The 19,591-nt window shown below is 37.8% G+C and overlaps 1 protein-coding gene across 1 annotated transcript in view; it reads right to left on the bottom strand.

Moving 5' to 3' along the window:
- SLC10A7 (solute carrier family 10 member 7) overlaps positions 1-19,591 on the bottom strand; it is a 152,223-nt gene that overhangs the window by 86,282 nt on the left and 46,350 nt on the right. The window contains exon 5 of the mRNA XM_069855341.1: positions 15,250-15,288. Coding sequence (XP_069711442.1) covers positions 15,250-15,288 — 39 coding nt within the window. The remainder of the gene's footprint in view (positions 1-15,249; positions 15,289-19,591) is intronic.

Below are 19,591 nucleotides of genomic sequence, written 5' to 3' on the forward strand. Positions count from 1 at the left end.
GTCAGCAAATCAGCTCCTGATAGTAGTGTTGTCTATGCAAGATGCTACTGTAAGCGCAGCTTCTGTATGAAATTATGGCCTAAGCAGATAAAACTGTATGCTTCACTCAAAAATTTATATTCTTAAGTGCAATTCTAATAGGTCTATATGTAAACAGTCAGTTACATGTACAAGTACTAGATCACAGTCCAAAAATGCCCTTTCTTTCTTCCTTTCAAGCATTCTTTCAAGATGTTTGTAGTATTTATGTAATACAGACTAAATTCAGGCATTTGTTCAATAGCTCATCTAAGGTATGGACACATTTGCGCTGTAAAAGCAAATTTGTGTTCCAATTTAGCATAACAATTTTCCACACTTTGGTTTTAGAATGGAAGTAAGCTCAAACAGAGTTCAAAACAATTAGGCAAGAAAAACATTCCTTTCCTAACTATCCCCCAATTCTTACAATACGACTTCCAGAAAGATTTTCAGAAACATTTCTGTCCGCATGCTTTTAATACACCCACACTGCACCTTCACTACTCCAGGCATGCACAACTCAATGTGCTAAACAGTTCCCAAGTGGCAGAAGGGCCAATGCTCAACTACAAAGCTGAAGCACTAGAGAAGTTAATGCATTGCTTATAAACCCGGGAAAGTACCTTATAATATTTCTTTAATTTGCTAAATTTCAACAGATGCATAGGTGATCAGAAAGAATCTTAATAGCACAAGGCATGCCTCAGCATCTTAGTCCTGTTGATTAGCTTTTCACCATGTTTTAAGATATTTCCTATAAAACATAGATGATAGCATCCAAAGGCTCTACAAGATTACTGCCTGATTATCCATGAAAACTGAACTCCATATGAGCTCAGCTCAAGAACTATATGATGTCACAAAACCAATTATTTTTCTATTGTGATATTTGCAAGAGAATTAGCCTCCAAAATCTAATCCAAAAGTTTTTCACTATAGCAGCTTTTACTTGACGTTAAACCCCTGAAGAGAGATGTTCCCATCTCAGCTTAAGTGCGTTATATTAACATTGGCTCTCAAATGACTGCTTGACAAGAAGAAACCACATCAGCAAGAACAACAGACAAACAGAGGATGTGTGGCAACCATTCAGAGGGAACACTCAGGACATCTGTGGCGTGTGCACCCTCCTGAAACAGGAGCTCCCAGGCAGGGACTGCCTCAGCGTAACCACAGTCCAGCTTGACCCAGAATTTGCTATTCTCCCTTGTGTGCTGAAGCCAGCACAATTCAAGCACTCCCCAGAGATCAGCAGAGTCTCTGCTGCTTATGATTCTTCAATACATCATCTCAATTTAGACTTCCCATTCTCCAAGGCTCTCAAGTCCCAAAACCTTTATCCATCACAAACCTCTTCTTAACCTGCTTGGACATGTCAGGGTTCAACTGAACTCCCGATGACTGCTGAATCTCCTTTTTCAGAGTTTGCCAAAGAGGAAGAAACTCCTTACTCCAGCAGGGCATTAAGAAATCCATGCACCAATTATATAACCAAAAAATTTATCAGGATGGCCTAGAGACAGCAACTACCATTGAGGCAAAACATAAGAAGTATTAATGTTCGTCATGCTAATCTAAGGTGGTTGAAGAGCTTTATGAAATGCATAGATAAGGTTGTGGTGTTTTTTCAACCAGTGGTAGTCTTTTCTAACCTAAAAGAAAGCACAATAATTATCCGTAGGAGGCTGCAGAGGGTTTTTAATAGCCTTTAAATTAATTCCAACAGTAAATAAAACAAATTATACCACCTCCCATATGTAAGGGACTGTTACCATTGAACTGCTTTGGCTCAACATCGCTGCCAACCCCTCCACGATCATATCATAGAATAGTTTGGGTTGGAAGGAACCTTAAGGATCACCCCCTTCCAACCCCTGCCATGGGCAGGGACACCTCCCAATAGACCAGGCTGCTCAAAGCCCCATCCAACCTGGCTTTGAACACCCCCAGGGATGGGGCAGCCACAACTTCCCTGGGTAACCTTTGCCAGTGCCTCACCACTCTCACATTATATACTACATATATTATAAACAATATAATTTTCTGTATATTATTTGGTAACCCTGGCTCAAGATCTTCCTGATATAAGTTCCAGTGGCACTGGACTGTGCTGCTGTCTGAATGAGCCTAACAATTTTAATCCCAAAAGTGAAGACAAATAAGACCAAAAAATAAAAAACGGAGCCAGCATAACACTTTACAAGCATTTAAGTTGCAACAGTTACGCCACAGCTTGATGAAACAGACCTCTGACAATATGTTTCTCAAAATGTCTTTGGAGTGATGCATCATTAACTCTGCTTCAGGGAAAGCAAATCAAGATAGTAACGACAAAATCCTACTTCAGTTCTCTCACTTGGATATGTATACACATTGATAGGATTTTGGAACTGGAAAATTAAATAGCAGACAGGCTAGCTTTGCTGGGAAGCCCACACTGTAATTAGGAGGGAATGAGAAGAAAAAAAACTGCAAAAACCCCATGCTTTTATTAACTGACTAAAATAAGCAATGAGGCAGTACTCTGTAAATATTAGGCTTCATCTAGATTTTATTATTTTGCAAGCTGTTTGTGTTACAGTGATGCTCTTAGCTTGTATTTTATTTACCTAGCTACTAAAAATATGGAAAGCCATTGTAATAAATACATTTTACACATGCATTCTTTGCTGGGGACACCACACAGTCTATAAAATGACCTGTAATCTTTTGCTCTGTTTTAACTGACCTCTAAAATAGAAGCTGTTTCTCAAAATCAAAAACCAGAAAAATCTTACTGAAATGCTATACATGAGTTTAGGGTACAGTAAAATTTACATTGTTATTTTGCTAATTACTTTATTAAAGTGCATTATCTGTATTATAAATGGACCAAGTGGTCTTTCTGGGGACTTTATACAGCTTCATGTGATTTTGCACCCACTGTAGGGAACTCAGTCCTGTAGCACAGGGAAAGACGTGACGATTATCACTGAAGGAATAAAAACTCAAATCTCTAAGCTCCAGTTACCAGAAATGAGAGACAAATGGAGTTAGGCCTAGGTGCCTATGGACAGAGGTGCATGGAGAACAGCGAAATATCTGGGATTTATTTATTTTATGGAAAAAATAAATACATGCAAAACCAAATCATTTATAGCCTTTCCAAATTTCAAATGACTGGTTTGCTAGCTGCATGCTATCACCCAGGAAGCATTAGGCAGACACTTGAATACCTATTCCACTCATTACAACCAAGATTACCCAACCATATACTGGATATTTACGGACAACGAACTAGCTCCTCCAGTCAGAGCAGAATTGCTGCCAATGCAAATACCACACCCATGAGATGATGGACAAAACATTATTGTCTATATTTTAAAAACAAAGCAATTCTTTCATGATGTTCAAGGCCAGGTTGGTTTAGGCTTTGCAATCTGATATAGTTGAAGGTGCCCTTGCCCCTGAGCAGGGGATTTGGAAGCAGATGATCTTTAAGGTCACTTCCAACCCAAACCATTCTATGATTATATGACGACAACGTACTTTTAAAACTTACCAAGAAGGATCCCACAAAAGCTGCTCTTGCAGTCACTCTGGGTGATGGAAGACAGTGCCATATCCCTGTTACTTGTCTCCCTCACCAGCCAGACATTAGGCTACTGCGAGGATCTTACTGCTCTCTTCTCACAACAGGCCAAAGCAAGAAGAAAACCGGCTGCCCCTCATGCTGAGCAATGGCCTCAGTACTGCTCCTCACTTTCTTTAAGAGATTCTATCTTCCAATCCACTTCCAATTCTAATTTAGCCGGGGATTAGACCTTGTACAGATTGATTACTAGCTCCAGGCACCTGATAAGTCATGACAAAATTAAATTCACAGGCTAGTACAGTATATTAGCAGATTACTAGTTGCTGGAAGAAAACACCCTCACTCCTTTCCCAGTGCCCTCCCAATGTATCCCTCTCAAGCTCTACACCAACTACACTAGTAAGGCACATGTGTATCATGAATCATAATGTCCACATAAATCCTACGAAGTCCAAAGAAGAACAACCTGCAAATTAACACCTTGTGCTGTTTTTTACAGGAGCGTACCGAAGGACTAATCAAAAAATGCCAGGATCAGTGGATTTGTGCAGCAACACATCTATAGAAACTGTATTTACCCACAATTGTGCGGTTGCACTACATGTTCCTGTAAAATGCCTCATTGGCAGATAAACTTATATTATGTATATATTTATATGTATATAAGTAGCTGCATTATGCACCCTCTTTCCACAGCAGAACTCACACAACCAAGCAAATTCTGTTAGGTGCTCATTGGGTAGCTTCAAAAAGCCTGCAGAGGAATAAAAAAACATCACGGATGCACAAGGACCTTCTCCCTAACTGCTTCACTATCTGACACAATAAAATCAATAATTTAACTACCTGAAACTTCACATGTGCACAGCACTGCAAGTAGACCAGTGGCATTTTCACTTCAAATTTATATAGTCTTTAGTCAGTATACTTAATCTGCATTTCTAACACCTGCTTCAGTTGTCTGTGAAGCACAATGTTATCTATAAAATTTTCTTTCATCTTTCTACTGTCCATCTAACAAAAAATTATATGATGGTGGATAATCATTTGACTTTAAAAAGGATATGAAACTTTTCACATGTTTTTTGATCATTTCTTGAAAGACATGCTCATATATTTGATATTCCATTTTATTAAATGGTTTGAGTTTTTAAAAAAACCCCGTCTTTCACATTATTCATGTTATCTAACCCTATGTAATATACTTCTCCTTCAAATAGTTAACATTCACTTTCCATACAGGAGTCAAAACGTGGGAAAGAAACTAGACCACAATTAAGCAATGAGACATGACAAGGTGTGCATTTTCAGGCTATTAGCACATGCCTCAAATGCACCAGGATGAAGAAGCTTGAATGACTTTTCCACTCAAGTAAGCATCAACACTAAAACCTGTATCATACCACAGTACAACGTGAAATATAAAGAGTATGCAGATGGCGTGGAATGACATGCAGCTTTCATTCAGTAGGCTTAATGTCAGGCAAAAAGCTGTTCCCAGTCATGCATGGTCTTAGTCAAACTAGACTCTAGGAGAATAAAGGTATCCAATAAGTGTCCAACATTGAGCTTTTAAGACACAGCTTGAAAACCAGAAGGCAATATGAAGCATGGTTTATAAATGTAGAAACAACATCCCATCTTCATGTATTAACATACAGTTTTCTATTTGACATGGAGTGGTCACCACATTTAGATACAAGTAAAAAGAATTATTTTCATGGAGAAGTAAAAAATAGTCAATTTTCAAATGCTATCAGAGCTCACATCCAGCCTTTTTAGGTTGTGACACCACTATGTACAACACACTGAGGTTTTTATAGATCAAGTCACATCATGTAGTCTGACCTTCCACCATCTAACAGGGAAAGCATATTGCATAACTGTTACCGCAACGAGTCCTTCCCGTAGAGCTGACCAAGAAGGTAAGAAAATACTTTAGAAAAGGAATTTTGTGATACAATTTTTCTTTTTCAAGTACAAGCAACAGAAACAATTTACTTGTCATTATGGGAATGTAACCAGGGGTGGGTGGGTGAAGAACTGGAATAAAGGAGGAGAAAGAAGATGCTGAGTGGTGCATTTGCTCACGTGTCATGCCAGAAAGGTGATAAACTGTACAGGCAAGCCTGAGCCTCAAGGCAGGCAAAGAAATTTGTGTTTTGTTGATAGGGTTTTGGGGAGATTTTGTTTTCATTTTTACATAAAATCAAAATGAAGGAAAAAAACCTTCCACTGACAGAACAGTTAAAAGAAGCCAGGTAATGACAGACCATTAATTAAAATATTTCTCCGCCCTCCTTCACAATAACCAGTATTTCCAAATAAGTGTTGTTAAGGATGAAAGCTGAGTTTTGATACTTTGAAAGAAGCTAAGGAAAAATAATACTGAAGAGAGCCTCTCAGCAACAACACAAATACAGTCTTTAAAAAAAATTCATGACCTACCGCTGTCTCATACTGAAGGGTCATGACAGTTTCCCAAAACTGCCTTAAAAAGCCAACAATAAATAATAAACACACACACATTTCCAGAGGAAGATCCACTTTTATGATAACCATGCCTTCCTTGCTAGTTGAGTTAAGAACTGCGAAAGCTTTTGACCTAACCTTTGGCACTTCCATTAAGACAGTATTTATCACCCTGACAGCAAGGGGAATGGTTTCCAGCCACTCAACTTATAGTAATAATGATGTCCCTCTTGGTTTTACCCCAAGAGACTAACGACTGCCAATTCATGGACAGCTGAGTTTTGGACAGGCTCTGTTAGGGGAGACAGAGAACAATCAAAGACAAAAAATCCCTCCAAATCCAGGCAGAGCATTAACCTGTTTGGGGCCAAAAATCAAGAAGTTTAATAAATTAATGTGTTTAGGATATTTTTTTCTTCCCTCAAAAGTCAACATAAGGTAAAAAAGGCTTGCATAGAATGATACAGCACTGGTATTGCCATCTGTAAAGTGATGTCACGAAACATGCATACTGCCTCGGGAATTCAACTCTTGCTAGCTGCTGAATCCACAGTTTGGTGGGCACAGGAGAAGACAGAGCTCCAAGCTCCATTATGGATTAGTGCATCCACACAGGTGACTCCTCAGCATCCCAGATCGTATTTTATAACGAACAACCATGCCAGGTGAAACAACTACTCCTTGCAGTAGCACTAGTTCAAAGAGCTAATGAAGAGGAAGGTAGTCATTTAAATACCCCTGTTCCAAATGAAGGGATGGTTTCTCTCCACTCTCCCTCACCCCAACACGCACTTTCTTCATGCAGGTGACCGAAGGCTGCAGCACAGATCATTGTTCCATTTCAATCTGAAGCTAAAACTTTTGGGGAGAACATTAACAGTAGATTATTAAAAAAAAAAATTTACATCATTTTGATGGAGGGAGAAAATAATATATAATATATTAATAATATATGATATATTTTGTGCATTTCCAAATCTTCTGCAGGGAACATTTACCCTTAAATCAGGCCAAATGACTACATGTCTGTGTACAAACATAGCCTTAGAGGAATGCAGTTTTGCTTTTTCTAGTATTAGAAGACACTACAGAGATGGCAAAATAAAAACAAAATTGTCTTTCATAGCGCCTCTTTCCTCAATTTCTCCTTTCTGCTCCAACCTCCCTAATGTAAAGAACCAACAAACTCAAAACATTGGGTTCCCATAGAAACAACGAATTATTTGCAAGAATTTTAAATCTTGCTTTACAAATAAATCACTCAAACTTTAATACTGCAAGTTTCAGTTTCCCCCTTTTTAAATGAAGCACTCAACTATTTCTCCAAATATTCATCAGAAACAAAAAGCAGCTTTTCAATGCAACTGACTTCAAATAAGTAACGTAACATCATCCCGTGATACAGACTTAACCAGAAGTCAAACACCTCGATCTTAGCTTCCACCAGAACTACTGATATTTTTCCCTATTAATTTTACTTTCTTTGTAAAATTTAATGCCAAGGCATTAAAAGACAAGAAAACATCACAAATTGCTATCAGGACCTTTTCAACATGACTTGCACACAAGTTCCACCTTAGCAGAACTGGCTTTTTTTCAAGCCCTTTCATTAAGAAAAAGTACGCAGAATCAGAAAACATTGCCCAAAACAAGTACATTCTTTTAACAAAAATGCTGTATTTTCACTGTAAAGAGGGAAATGATGAAGTTTACAAATTATGACAAAAGTAATTCGAGACAAACTGATTTTCTGCAAGAACTGTATATCAGCACAGATGTGATTTACATACTAATCCAACAAATTGCCTGATAACATAATATTAAATACATGCATTTCTTCCTCTAGATTCTCTGCAAATGATTGTTACTAAAGACACATACCCTCCTGACTCTGTTATTCATTAGCACTCTTTTAAAATGGAATCAAGCTTTTTATAAATTTCCAGTTTCCATTAAAAAGAGAGATGACTACCATAGTCAGTCTGAGAGCACTTTGATTTCCAGTTTTCCTACATTATGCGATCAGAAGTAATATGCCACATCATAAAATTTAAGGTACTTTGAATGTCCAATTTTAGCTCCTGAAACTCCGCTCCATTCTACTTTGCAATTCATGAATGACAACTGGACTGGAAAAATACAGATGCTTGAACTCTCATGCTATATTTCTGATTGACAAGAATCAACCTGAATCCTGCCTCTGAATTCTCTCCAGCAACTTCCAGTTTTGCTGCTTATTTTACCAAGTCAAGAAACACTACTGCACATATATCCTCAGCTATTTCTCTCCCTAAGAGCCTGTTAATCCATAAAAACAGTAACAGTGAGGGGAGAGCTTGAATGTACTGTCTCAAAAGCAGCCTACCAAGTACCACGCCAGGCAAGAGCACTAGATGGGGTTGCTGACCATAAAAGTAGGTGCAAGAAAATATCCTACCTACTGTTAGCTGTCATCTGAGGAAGGGCGAAAAGCAGAACACCCAAATGTACTTATCTTTAAAAAGATAGTTAGTTATTTGGGGCCCGCAAAGAGAATAGAAAGAGATACATTTAACGGCCTACTTATTGCTACCTTTAAATAAACTTCTTTGGAAGAACTGGCTGCTTGAGTCCCTTAAGACCGAGGGAGATGAATCAAATGCACAGTAGCAAAAGCTAATGGGAAAACTAAGAAAGTACCAAGACCAGCTACAGCCCACACAATTTATAAACATTTGACAGCTAATAGTTTCATTTTTGTTATTATGTAGATTTCAATGCATCTTCCTCTTTGCCAGTGGAAAGGAAAAAAAAAAAACAACAAAAAACACAAGAACTAACTTCTAGAAGACACAGTTCTCTGGAAACTTTTTTTCTTTCATCTTGGTTACTGCTACCTACCCTCCTTTTCCCCAACATTTCCAAGATAACCAGCAGCAGGACCGTTATTTATTAACTAGTTCTCAGCCAATCTGTGCTGGTCGGCCCTGTAAATCCCTACTGACTTCATTGGTCTTTTCAAATCAACTGTGTCATCAGACAGACCACCCATCATCTAGGTGTTACAACACCCAGAATCCCAATTACCCATTCCTCTGATTTCTCTCAGTCCCTTGCCAGCAAGGCCTTATTTACTTCTTTTTAACTTTCTGACGTTTGTACCTTTATACTTACTCCCTTTTGTATTTTAAAGGAGTTCAGCATTACTCAGACAAGCAGGTTTGATTTTTTTTATTTTACTGGTAAAAAATGCTGTATCTGTTTCTAACTAACATCCACTCTTGGTTTGGCCTTTGGGAAGAGAGAGAGAGAATGTGAGTGTGTATACTGGGATGGGCGCACATGCTTAGCTAAATAATCATTTGTATGAAGAGCTCTTTATGAAAGCCTGCACTAACAGGTCTCTACCACAGTGAGTTTCATTAATCTGCAATACAACACAACAGTACAAGCTAACTCAAACTTAGGCATTAAACTGAGCATGCTATGCGCTGGAAGCACAAATACTCAATAAGAGTGAAGGTCTACACATTTTAAAACGCTACTAGGCAGATCTTGAAACAGCTGATGATGACCAAACTTACACTAAGATTTCAGATCAAGCTCAGAGAAATCAAAATGAGGGTGTTTTTTAACATTGATGGAACCAAGAACCAGCCACAACATCAGAAAAAGTTACAGTAAGCCAATTTAAGTGGCTCCCAAGACTATTTAAATTCCATGGAATCCAAACTCTTCTTGCCAGGTACATAATACCTAGTTGAAGGACTTGCTGCTGCAGAGATCTGCCATTCCCTGCTACTCATGCAAACACTCATCCTTCAAAGCTGAGGTGGCTTCCCAAGAGGCTGATTAACAGGGAGAATTTGCTCAGGATTTTGAGAACTGCCTGAATCAAATTCAGAGCACAGACCAGCAGCACCACTGTAGAGCTTCACAGAGGAAGAGTAGACCACGTCTAGAACTGTAGTGGCACACTGTAAAGCAGCTCCCCTTTGGAATTAAACAAGACTGAATCTAGAATTCAGCATTTGTGAACACACTTCCTGGCAAGATTTTCTTGTAAGCAGCTAGCAGACTAAAAAGGGAGTCTCAGGTGACTGCTATGTCCCTCTTCATAGTGCAAAGACACAATTAAAAGGGAACAAAAAGGTATATAAACATTTGCCCGATTTTAGAAAAATATTTACAAAGGTTGTGCTAAAAATAATTATGCCAGATAAGAATCTTTATTCTAGAAATAACGAAAATAAAAAAGTTATTATAAAAAAAAAAGAAACCGAAACCATTCAACATCCACTAAGGTAAACTAAGGTAAATAAATTCAGCCAATTGGTTATTTCCATACGAGTGGATTTCTTTAAATAGTAACGAAATCATTGCTAAAAAATCCATTGTTATTAAAATAAAAAAGTTGGCTCAGCCTACCAAAATTAGATTTGTAAGTTGCTGGTCATTCCCATAATTAAATCTGTGTCACAAATTTGCAAGAAAAATGGACACTATGACTAATGCATTTACTTGCTGCAGTAGTGCTGTCAGGCTGTGTAAATCATTATGCCTGCTAAAGCAGAGCAGATAAGAATTTCATACATTTTCATTAACCAACTATTCTCTCACATACACAAAAAGCCTAACTTTCGTTTTCCCCGCTAGCTTTAGCTTTCATTTGCTAGACAATGTAAATTAAAACACTGGCCTTGATTTGATTAGTCAAGTCGCTGCTCCAAAAACTGAGGTTTTAAACAATATGAACCAGCTCTGCCCCCTTAGAAATACATATCAAAGAACAAAACCATACATACTTAATTTCGACAAGGTGATTAATGGGCACCTTGAAGAGGTTCCTTCCTTCAGACTGACTTACGTAGCCTGGACACATGCCTTATTTCATCCCACAAGTTCCAACAGAGGAAGCAAAGCTAATCCCAAACAGCATCATAAGAAGTCTCAACCAACACTTTCATTTTCTGGCTGCCCTTTCCTATGTTTTCTCAGGAGTACAATGATCACCAGAGGAAAGTCCTCCTAATCCTCTCTTTTCCTCTAGATTTCCTGTTCCCACAGAACTTCAAATTTTGGTTACAGTTCTTCAAGGTGAAGCTGATGTCTGTTCTTTTCATACCTACCGTTCGTAACCCCAAGGCACCAATGAATCAGACAATATTCACGCACATCACAAGCTGGGTACTCTCATGAGCTTCCAAGCCCACTGTCTCAAGCGTAAAGGAGATTAATGAGAGGCAGAAAGAGATTAGACAAGGCTGTTTCTAGTCTAACAGCGCAGAGCATTTTGTGAAGTCATCCTCTTCAAGACTTTAAGCACTCTCCTCTTCCATGCATATGGCATCGCATTGTCACCGCAAATTGAGTTTAGCTCTCAATTGAGCACGTCTGTCAAGAACAGCTTCAATGACAGGCTATGCCTCGGTGAACTTAGAGCCAAAGAGACGAGCCACCCAGGCAAATATCATGCAACAATCATAAGCACAGCATGTTCTGCAGTACCCTGCTTACTCCTCTGCACTTTGGACATTAACAAACATTATTTTTCTGTTGAAGCACAACTTTTAGAAGCAGAATACCAAAGCTCAGGAAGCAATGCATTCAACATTAAGAATCTTAGCAGACTCATACTTAATATCCCAATCAAATCTTTTAGCCTTTAGGGGCAAAATTATCCTCTCCCACTAGTGGAAGCAGCTCCCTCAGTGCTTTCCATCTCGGCAGCATGAATTTGCATGCTTTACAGCAGCAACCTTGCTGATAACCGACCAGCCAGTGTTAGTAAAGTGCTATCAGATTTTATTAAAACCCCATTAAGAGGAAAAACTGAAACCACTTATTATGTTCCACAATTATTGTAAACCAAACTGTTTAAAGAAGGGGAGGAGATAATGATATTAACTATCTAACTCAAAGCAATCCTCTGTGGTATGATTCTAAATAGTCTCTTGCCTGAAATTTATGTAAATTGAATTCATCTATCGTTAGTTATTACTAATCTAGCTACATAAAAACACTCTTCTGTAACAATTAGTCCTTTAAAATACAGTGTTTTAATTAGACCTGGGACATTATTAAACCAAATGTAAATATGTACAGTATCATTCCATGCATTGTTTTGCCTGCATATTTAAAGGAATATGGGCTCTGGTGGAGTTTAGAAGAAATGACTTTGTGGTTGGTTAGTAGTTTTTCTAGGTTTGTTACCACTGAAAACACTTCTAAATGCTTAATCTAAGTGTGTTTCTGCTCATCAAGACATAGTTGGTATTTCTACATTTTGCCTATCACAATGTGTTGTTCTTTATATGAATAAGCTCATTTCAGTACCATTCTAACATTATGCTGAGTCTTTTCCTGCAGACATTATGTTCAAGAATTTTAATTTAACTTTTAAACCATTTCCTAGTCTTCCAAAGAAAAAAATAAAAGGAAAAATAGAAGAGTTAAAAGCCTAGTCCCTTTTAAATCAGCTTAGCCTAGTCCCTTTTAAATCAGCTTGCTTCACACTGTAATACTCAGGCACTGGCCCACAGGATATAGTCTGAGAACAGACAACATACTGTCCTCTTGGCTTTGTCAGGGCTACACCCAAGTACAACAAACCATCTATGGGCTACACATAGTAAGATAAGGAACATAAGAAAGATTGCAGCCTCGCCAGTGGTCAGATTCTTCCAAATTACCTCCAGGACCTGCATATGGTTATGGTCACAAAGGTATATAACCATATCCAAGCCTATCCATAGACAGCACATCATCAGACACCAATAATAAAAATGCTAATGTCATTTAAACTCATTGTGAATTAAAGATATAGGAAATAGGACCTCCACCTACAGACAAGTACGTTGGGTACCAATATAAACTGATGGGTTTTCAAAAACACCACTGGGACCTTCCATTATCTTCTCAGGCCAATTATTTTCATATTTTATAGCATGGTTTTGACTCCAAACAAATATGTGTGTTTACAAGTTGTGTGTATATATATATGTGTGTATATATATGTTTATATATGTGTGTATATATATATATACACGTTTTTATATATATACACATATATAATAGTTCCTCAGTTTTTCATGGAAAACTCAAAGTCAGCAACCACATGCTAGTGACTTTCAGAAGCCACTACCTTAAAGGCCATGTAGACCTACAGCCCTGTGAAACTGGTAAAAATCTCCATCTGCTTATTACAGTCCCTGGCCTACTATCACCCCATTGCATTTTTAGTCGTAAGGTCCATTCTATCAACTTCATAACTGGAGAATTTTGGAAGAGCAAAGCTTTCAGTAAACATATTCATGGTTTATTTTCTGTTGTACATACATATTCCCTATGTAATCATGATTTCCAACTAGGATACCACCATAAATATCTAAGTGTGTATATGTATTTGTGACTTAATAGTGGTCACTTCCTTTATAATTTTATTTTTTAAAAAAATCAGTAATTAGAAAAAATCAGCCAGCACTGCGGTTTGATTCTAGCTGATCTTTAATATTTTCCGAAACTCTTTCTGGCAATTTTTTTAATTGCAACGCTGCTCTCCAAGATTCAATAAAAGTCTTCAGTGAATAAAAATCAAAATGAGGTAATTATATATAAATGGAACTTTGCAATGATCAGTCCATGGAACTAAGATCAAACCCAAAATCAGGAGTATTACATGAACAGTAATAGCTCACCTCCTTAAATCGAGATTTCTTCAAAGAGCTACAAAGAGGTTCTAGAAATTAAAATATGTTTATGTTGCTTTACTAGGAGAAGGCAATGTAGTCAGATGTTCTGGGGCCTAAATTCTTATTTGAAGTCAAAAGCCATTCTCCTAATGACAGCTGAACTGATGCCTTTGGGTATTCAAGGAAACCTCCTGAACTGAAAACTAGGGACAGCAGAGAAATCGGGGCTCGTGCCAAACAACAACAGAAAATGCCATGCACGTACACAGACTTAAGAGTTGGTCTAACACCAGGATTACACAGTTTGAGGCAGAAAGTACCTTCTTCCCATTGGAGGAGGACGTGACAGGTGAGAAAAAGGAACAAGTATTTGGAAACTTCTGTTCTAAAAATGCGAATGGTCACATGTACCCACTAAACTTACATCCACCCTCCTAACTTTAACCTAGTTCTCAAAAAAGCAGTAGCACAACACAACTTAAAAATGCCATTCAACTACCTCTCTTGGCAGTAGAGCTTCACATACTTAAAGACCCAAACTCCAGCTTTTCATAAAGCAAATATGCATAAAATGAGTTATTTTGTACTCACAATTTTGATTTTAATTTCCTAATATGAATTCTTTTGTCACTCATTCATTTTATACATCATAGCCCCCTTTCTGGGGACACAACACTGGATTCACAACCGCACACTTCTGAATATGCACAAATTTTAGCAAAGAAGAACAAATTCAATAATTAGCTGCCTAAATAAATAAAACAGTCACAGTAGCTTGCCTACATATAAAACAATTTGTATTTAATATTCATTAATGTCTCTCTAAGCAACACATCAATAAAAGAATTCTATTCTTCCTTTCTTGATAAGTATATTTATTTAGTGTTCTTTACAATGTCCTTTCTGAATCTTTGTAGACCGTCAGGCCCACAAATGCTGTTTTAGCTTTTTACAGAAACAGTTATACTTCCAACTGGATTGATTCCTTCCCCATATTTAGCTATTTCAGTGTGTTCCTCAGAGACATTGAGTGGCTTCACTGACAGTGAAATATGCTAAACAAATGACATGTCACTGAGTAAATTAGCATCTACTCTCTGATCAGCTGGGTCATGTTTTCTTTTCAAAATCCATGGCCTCTTGATAGAAAATAATGAGTATTTGATGGGCCTTATTAGAAAAATCAATATATTGATGCCCATGCCTGCAACAACTGCATAATAATAGATTCTGTTAACCCATTAAGGGGAAAATTAAGATGTGTTTACACATTATTAATTTACTATAAGCAGAGACAATTTATTCACTACTTTTCTCAAGAGTTAAACAGAAAGAAAATAAATTGCAGTATCCGTATTTAATGGCGTGGTGACATCAAGTTAAAGGTGCTTAGATTTTTGCCAGCTAAATGGCATAATTTCACCAACACTAATGTGAGAAATACAAACACACCAATAATACTGTTAAAAGTAAGACTATTAAAGCATGTGCCATAAATACTGTATTACTTACCAAAAAACTTCCAAAAGCGGAATTAAATATAGCAGCTGCCTGAAGAGAGAAAAAGATAAATATCACCAATGGTAAAATAGCAACAGTACAAGAACAAAACGTTATTCCCCTGCCCAACAAGCTATTAGATTCTCCAAATACACACATACACAGAAACCATTAGGCAGTTAGCCACTGCTTAAAAAATTGCCAGTGGCCTGTAAGTTATGAAGACCGATAGGTTCTAGTTTATGTATTCATAAATAATGTGCTGAAACGGACAAAAGCAGGGGGAGAAAATCCTTGCCAGTGGACTTAAGGAGAATATCCACAGGAACTAGGAATATTACACAGAAGCTTGGTTGCATTGCTTCTGCCTTAATTTGCCAGGAACATTTTTACATAATGACCTATTAATTATAATAAATATAATCTGATTTAGGTAAAACATTGCGTTTTCATAGACTATTTTTAATGGAATATTAGTCAGGCAAGCAAACCAGTTTAATTGTTCATCATTATGAAGTATTAACAAATTCAGAAGCTTCTGTAGTTTGACCAACAAATTTAAAACAGAAACAGCAAAAAATCCAAGAAAAAAAACCCACAACCACCTCATACTTCTGAGGCCAAAATATCTAATCATTACTATTTACTCCACAGTCTTTTAAAATAAGAAAACAAACAATTTTAATAACGACTTTATAAGTGTTTGTGCTTACCTAAATATCCAGGTAATATAAGGTAGCAATTATTATTTCTTAACATTAACTCATTAAATTCCAGGAAATTAAAACTTGAATCTTGAACAGCCTTCCCCAATTACTAAGAAAGAACAGAAACTCTTGTATGGCAGCCAGTCTGATGATGAAAAGCCACAGAGCAAAGGTAAAAAGAAGGGAGAAGGGAAATCTACTATTCACATGAAGATTTACAGCAGAGTCAAATTAATCAGCTTGGACACTTCCAGCCACAGATTAATAACAAGTGGATGCTAGTGAGTTTAGGAAGTTTGAATAAAGTCCAAAATCAGAGTAGGAGCTGTAGCTGAACCTGCCTTCTGCTCCATAAGAGGATGCAATGAAAATGAATGGGTAATGAGATCCTTGGCTCTAGAGAGCTTAGCTTTCTTATTCGAGTTCATAATTAATTCAAAGCTTTGATAATTTCATTAGATTCCTCCTCTGCTGGCCCTATCAATAAAAGATGGCACTGGACCGCAGGTCCTCAGTGGCCCCAGTACAAAAACAAATGCAGGCTGGGAAAACCTTTGCTGACTTGCTTACTAACAGGGACAATGGCATATGGCACTCCATGTTGCGGAGGGAGCATCTGAATAGGCACCGCTAAATAAAACATTATAGTTGACAGTTGTAAACTACAGTAACATATTTTAACACCTCTTCCTCATCAGCATTCTTTTTTTGAACACAAAAAAGAGGCATAAGTCCAAACAGCTACTCTTGCCAGAGATCACAGCTGAAAGCAAGAGTGAGTACTACTAAAAACAATTCTTCAACAAGTGTGAAGTAGATCAGGATTTTCTACCTGTACTTGAAGCTGTGCAGCTGATACTTTCATGTGGCGAGAGATGGACACATTACACTTGAGCTGGTTTTGGCTGGGATAGAGTTAATTTTCTTCATAGAAGCTAGTATGGGGCTATGTTTTTAATCTGTGCTGAAAATAGTGTTGATAATCCAGGGATGTTTTCGTTCCTGCTGAGCCATGCTCACCCCAAATCAAGGCCTTTTCTGCTCCTCTCACCATCCCGACAGCGAGCAGGCTGGGGGTGCACAAGCAGCTGGGAGATGATCACAGTCGGGACTGCTGACCCCAGCTGACCACAGGGATATTCTACACCATACAATGTCATGCTCAGCAATAAAGTAGCAGTGAACTTGGTGGGAGGCCACTGCTTCAGGACAGGCTGGGCAATGACCAGTTGGTGGTAAGCAATTGTTCTCATTTGCATCGCTTGTCTTTCTTGGAGTTTACTCCTCCCTCTTTTTTCCCCCCCTTTTCATTACAACTTGTAATTATTATTATTTCAATTATTAAATTGTTCTTATCTCAATCCACAAGTTTCCTCACTTTTATCCCTCCAATTCTCTTTTCCCCTCTTCTACTGGGGGAGGGGGCAGCAAGCAAACGTATGGTGCTTAGTTGCCAGCTGGAGTTAAACAATGACAACACCCACTCAAACAAACCTACCGCAAGGGATCAGTTTGAATACAGGAGATGTCCTTGTATGTACCTTTTGTTAATCTATCCTTCTTAAGGTCGCTATTATCATTATATTAAAAAAAAATAAATCAGGTTTATCAAGCTTCTTTGGTATTTGTTGGACGTGTACCATTCTTTCACACTGACTGATTGTATTTGACCACTTTAATCTGATAAGGTCCCTTTTATTACATCCTGCCTCCGAATACATGAAGGAGGATCTAGATCTCCACTTTTAAGCACACTTAAAGATCTTTTCCTTGCAAAACAGTCCTCACTATATAAAACAGTGTATATCAACTGTTAAGATCTGAAAGACACAAGCATCTGGGCTCCACTCCTGCAACAGAAGGCTGGGAGGAAACTTAATGGTTGTCTCCTCCTCATGCAGATTTTGTGTGCAGAGTGACAGCTACATTTTTGTCTGCTATAAAGAACTGTATCCTTACCCTCTTCAGGAAAGCTGGTGAAGTCCACATAAAAAGGATAGAGAACATAAAAAGTAGACCTTCTGTCCCTAGCATGATAAACTTACCTCCCTGTCTCAAAAAATATCCAGTCCTACCAGCAGCTGGGTTCAGGCCAGGCTCTGCTTACAGTGCAGGTGAGCCTGCCACACCACATGCAATCACGCAAAAGAAATAACTTCAGCACTAGACAGCCCTCAACCCTTTTCCTAGTCATTTCAACAACACACACAGAACAAAGCAGCAGCTGACAAAAACCAATATGTTTAGAAGGACACTGTGCTTTTGAGCGTCTAGTTATAGCCACATAAGTGGCTACCAATTCTGATTTGAGGATCACCTAAATTGATGATTTTTTTTTTTATGCAATTCCACTTCCAAATGAAGTTCTGTGCCTAAAAAGGTGGTGGTGAAAGACACTAGATGGACCTGGTTGTATATATTTTGGCCATCAACAAACTCCTTTTCTGACCCAGCAGGAAGATTCCTGCATTTTTTTTTAATATTCTCAAGCATATTACACCTACTAAGATAACAATCTCAGACAAATTTTATACTTAGGGTATTCAGCCAGTTATGTGCAAAAGTCATAATTCATGACTGGTTCAGGGGCACAACAGTTTACAATTTTTAATTCCCTTTCTCTAGAGCATCAGAAACCGTCCATGGCGGGTGATTAAACACCTATTACAGGCAAAAGCAGGGAAAGAAAAAATTAGGAAACCCACAAATTAAGCCATAATCATTCAGATGATGTGCCTCAGACTTAGGTCTGCCAATAAGAGGACTTAGACATGTCAACTGCTCTTCAGTTTTCTTTATAAACATTTCTCCTGCAAAACAAACTTAGAAGTAAATTTTTCTCATGCCCACAAACCTGGGGCTTGTATTTGTGATTCTGGTTCAGCTTAGAGAAACTGCTAGGAAAATGAATCAACTGTTCCAATTTGTAATTAAACATACCTAGTAGCATGACCCTGTAGAATTTAAACACTTCGTGCTTCCAACTCCCTTCTATCAGGAGGGATAACACTGCCTACATACCTCACAGGGCATTGTCAAAATTAATTCATTGCTTAAAAAGCACTCTGAGATCCTTAGAGGGATGATACAAACAAACATTAGTGCTGACACATGATACAGTTAGACTCTTCATTTTCTATTTGAAACATTTATTAGTCATTATTATTGTATAACTTTTTTTAGAGTTTGCTCCTTTTGTACTTCAACAAATATCAGACTATCTGCAGTCAGCTTAAATGAAACAATAAAGTGTGGAAACATTTATATGTCCTTATAATACTCCGAGTTCAGATCTGCACATGTTTGCAAACCATTCATTGCACTTACCATAAGTATGAGGAGAGAGTTCTGTATAAAATCAATAGTAAGATCCGTTCAAAAGGTAAATGCACAGCCATGTCTTGAAATGCAAGGTCAGACCACATTCAGAAGCTACAGTAGTAACAACCAGACCGATTATTCAAGTTTACATCAACAAAGACTGAAAGTCACTAATGGTGATCTTAACAGTACAGAAGAGCATCTACATTTCCGCTTGTGTTTAGAATAGTATACACCAGCTTCACTAAACAACAAATTTGCTTACTATTAAGCAGATACCACTTCAGTCAACTCAGTATGGTACTGGGCTTGAGGGAACGCTGTTG

The sequence above is a fragment of the Phaenicophaeus curvirostris genome, chromosome 4 (genome assembly GCF_032191515.1).
Source record: "Phaenicophaeus curvirostris isolate KB17595 chromosome 4, BPBGC_Pcur_1.0, whole genome shotgun sequence".
Classification (NCBI taxonomy): domain Eukaryota; kingdom Metazoa; phylum Chordata; class Aves; order Cuculiformes; family Cuculidae; genus Phaenicophaeus; species Phaenicophaeus curvirostris.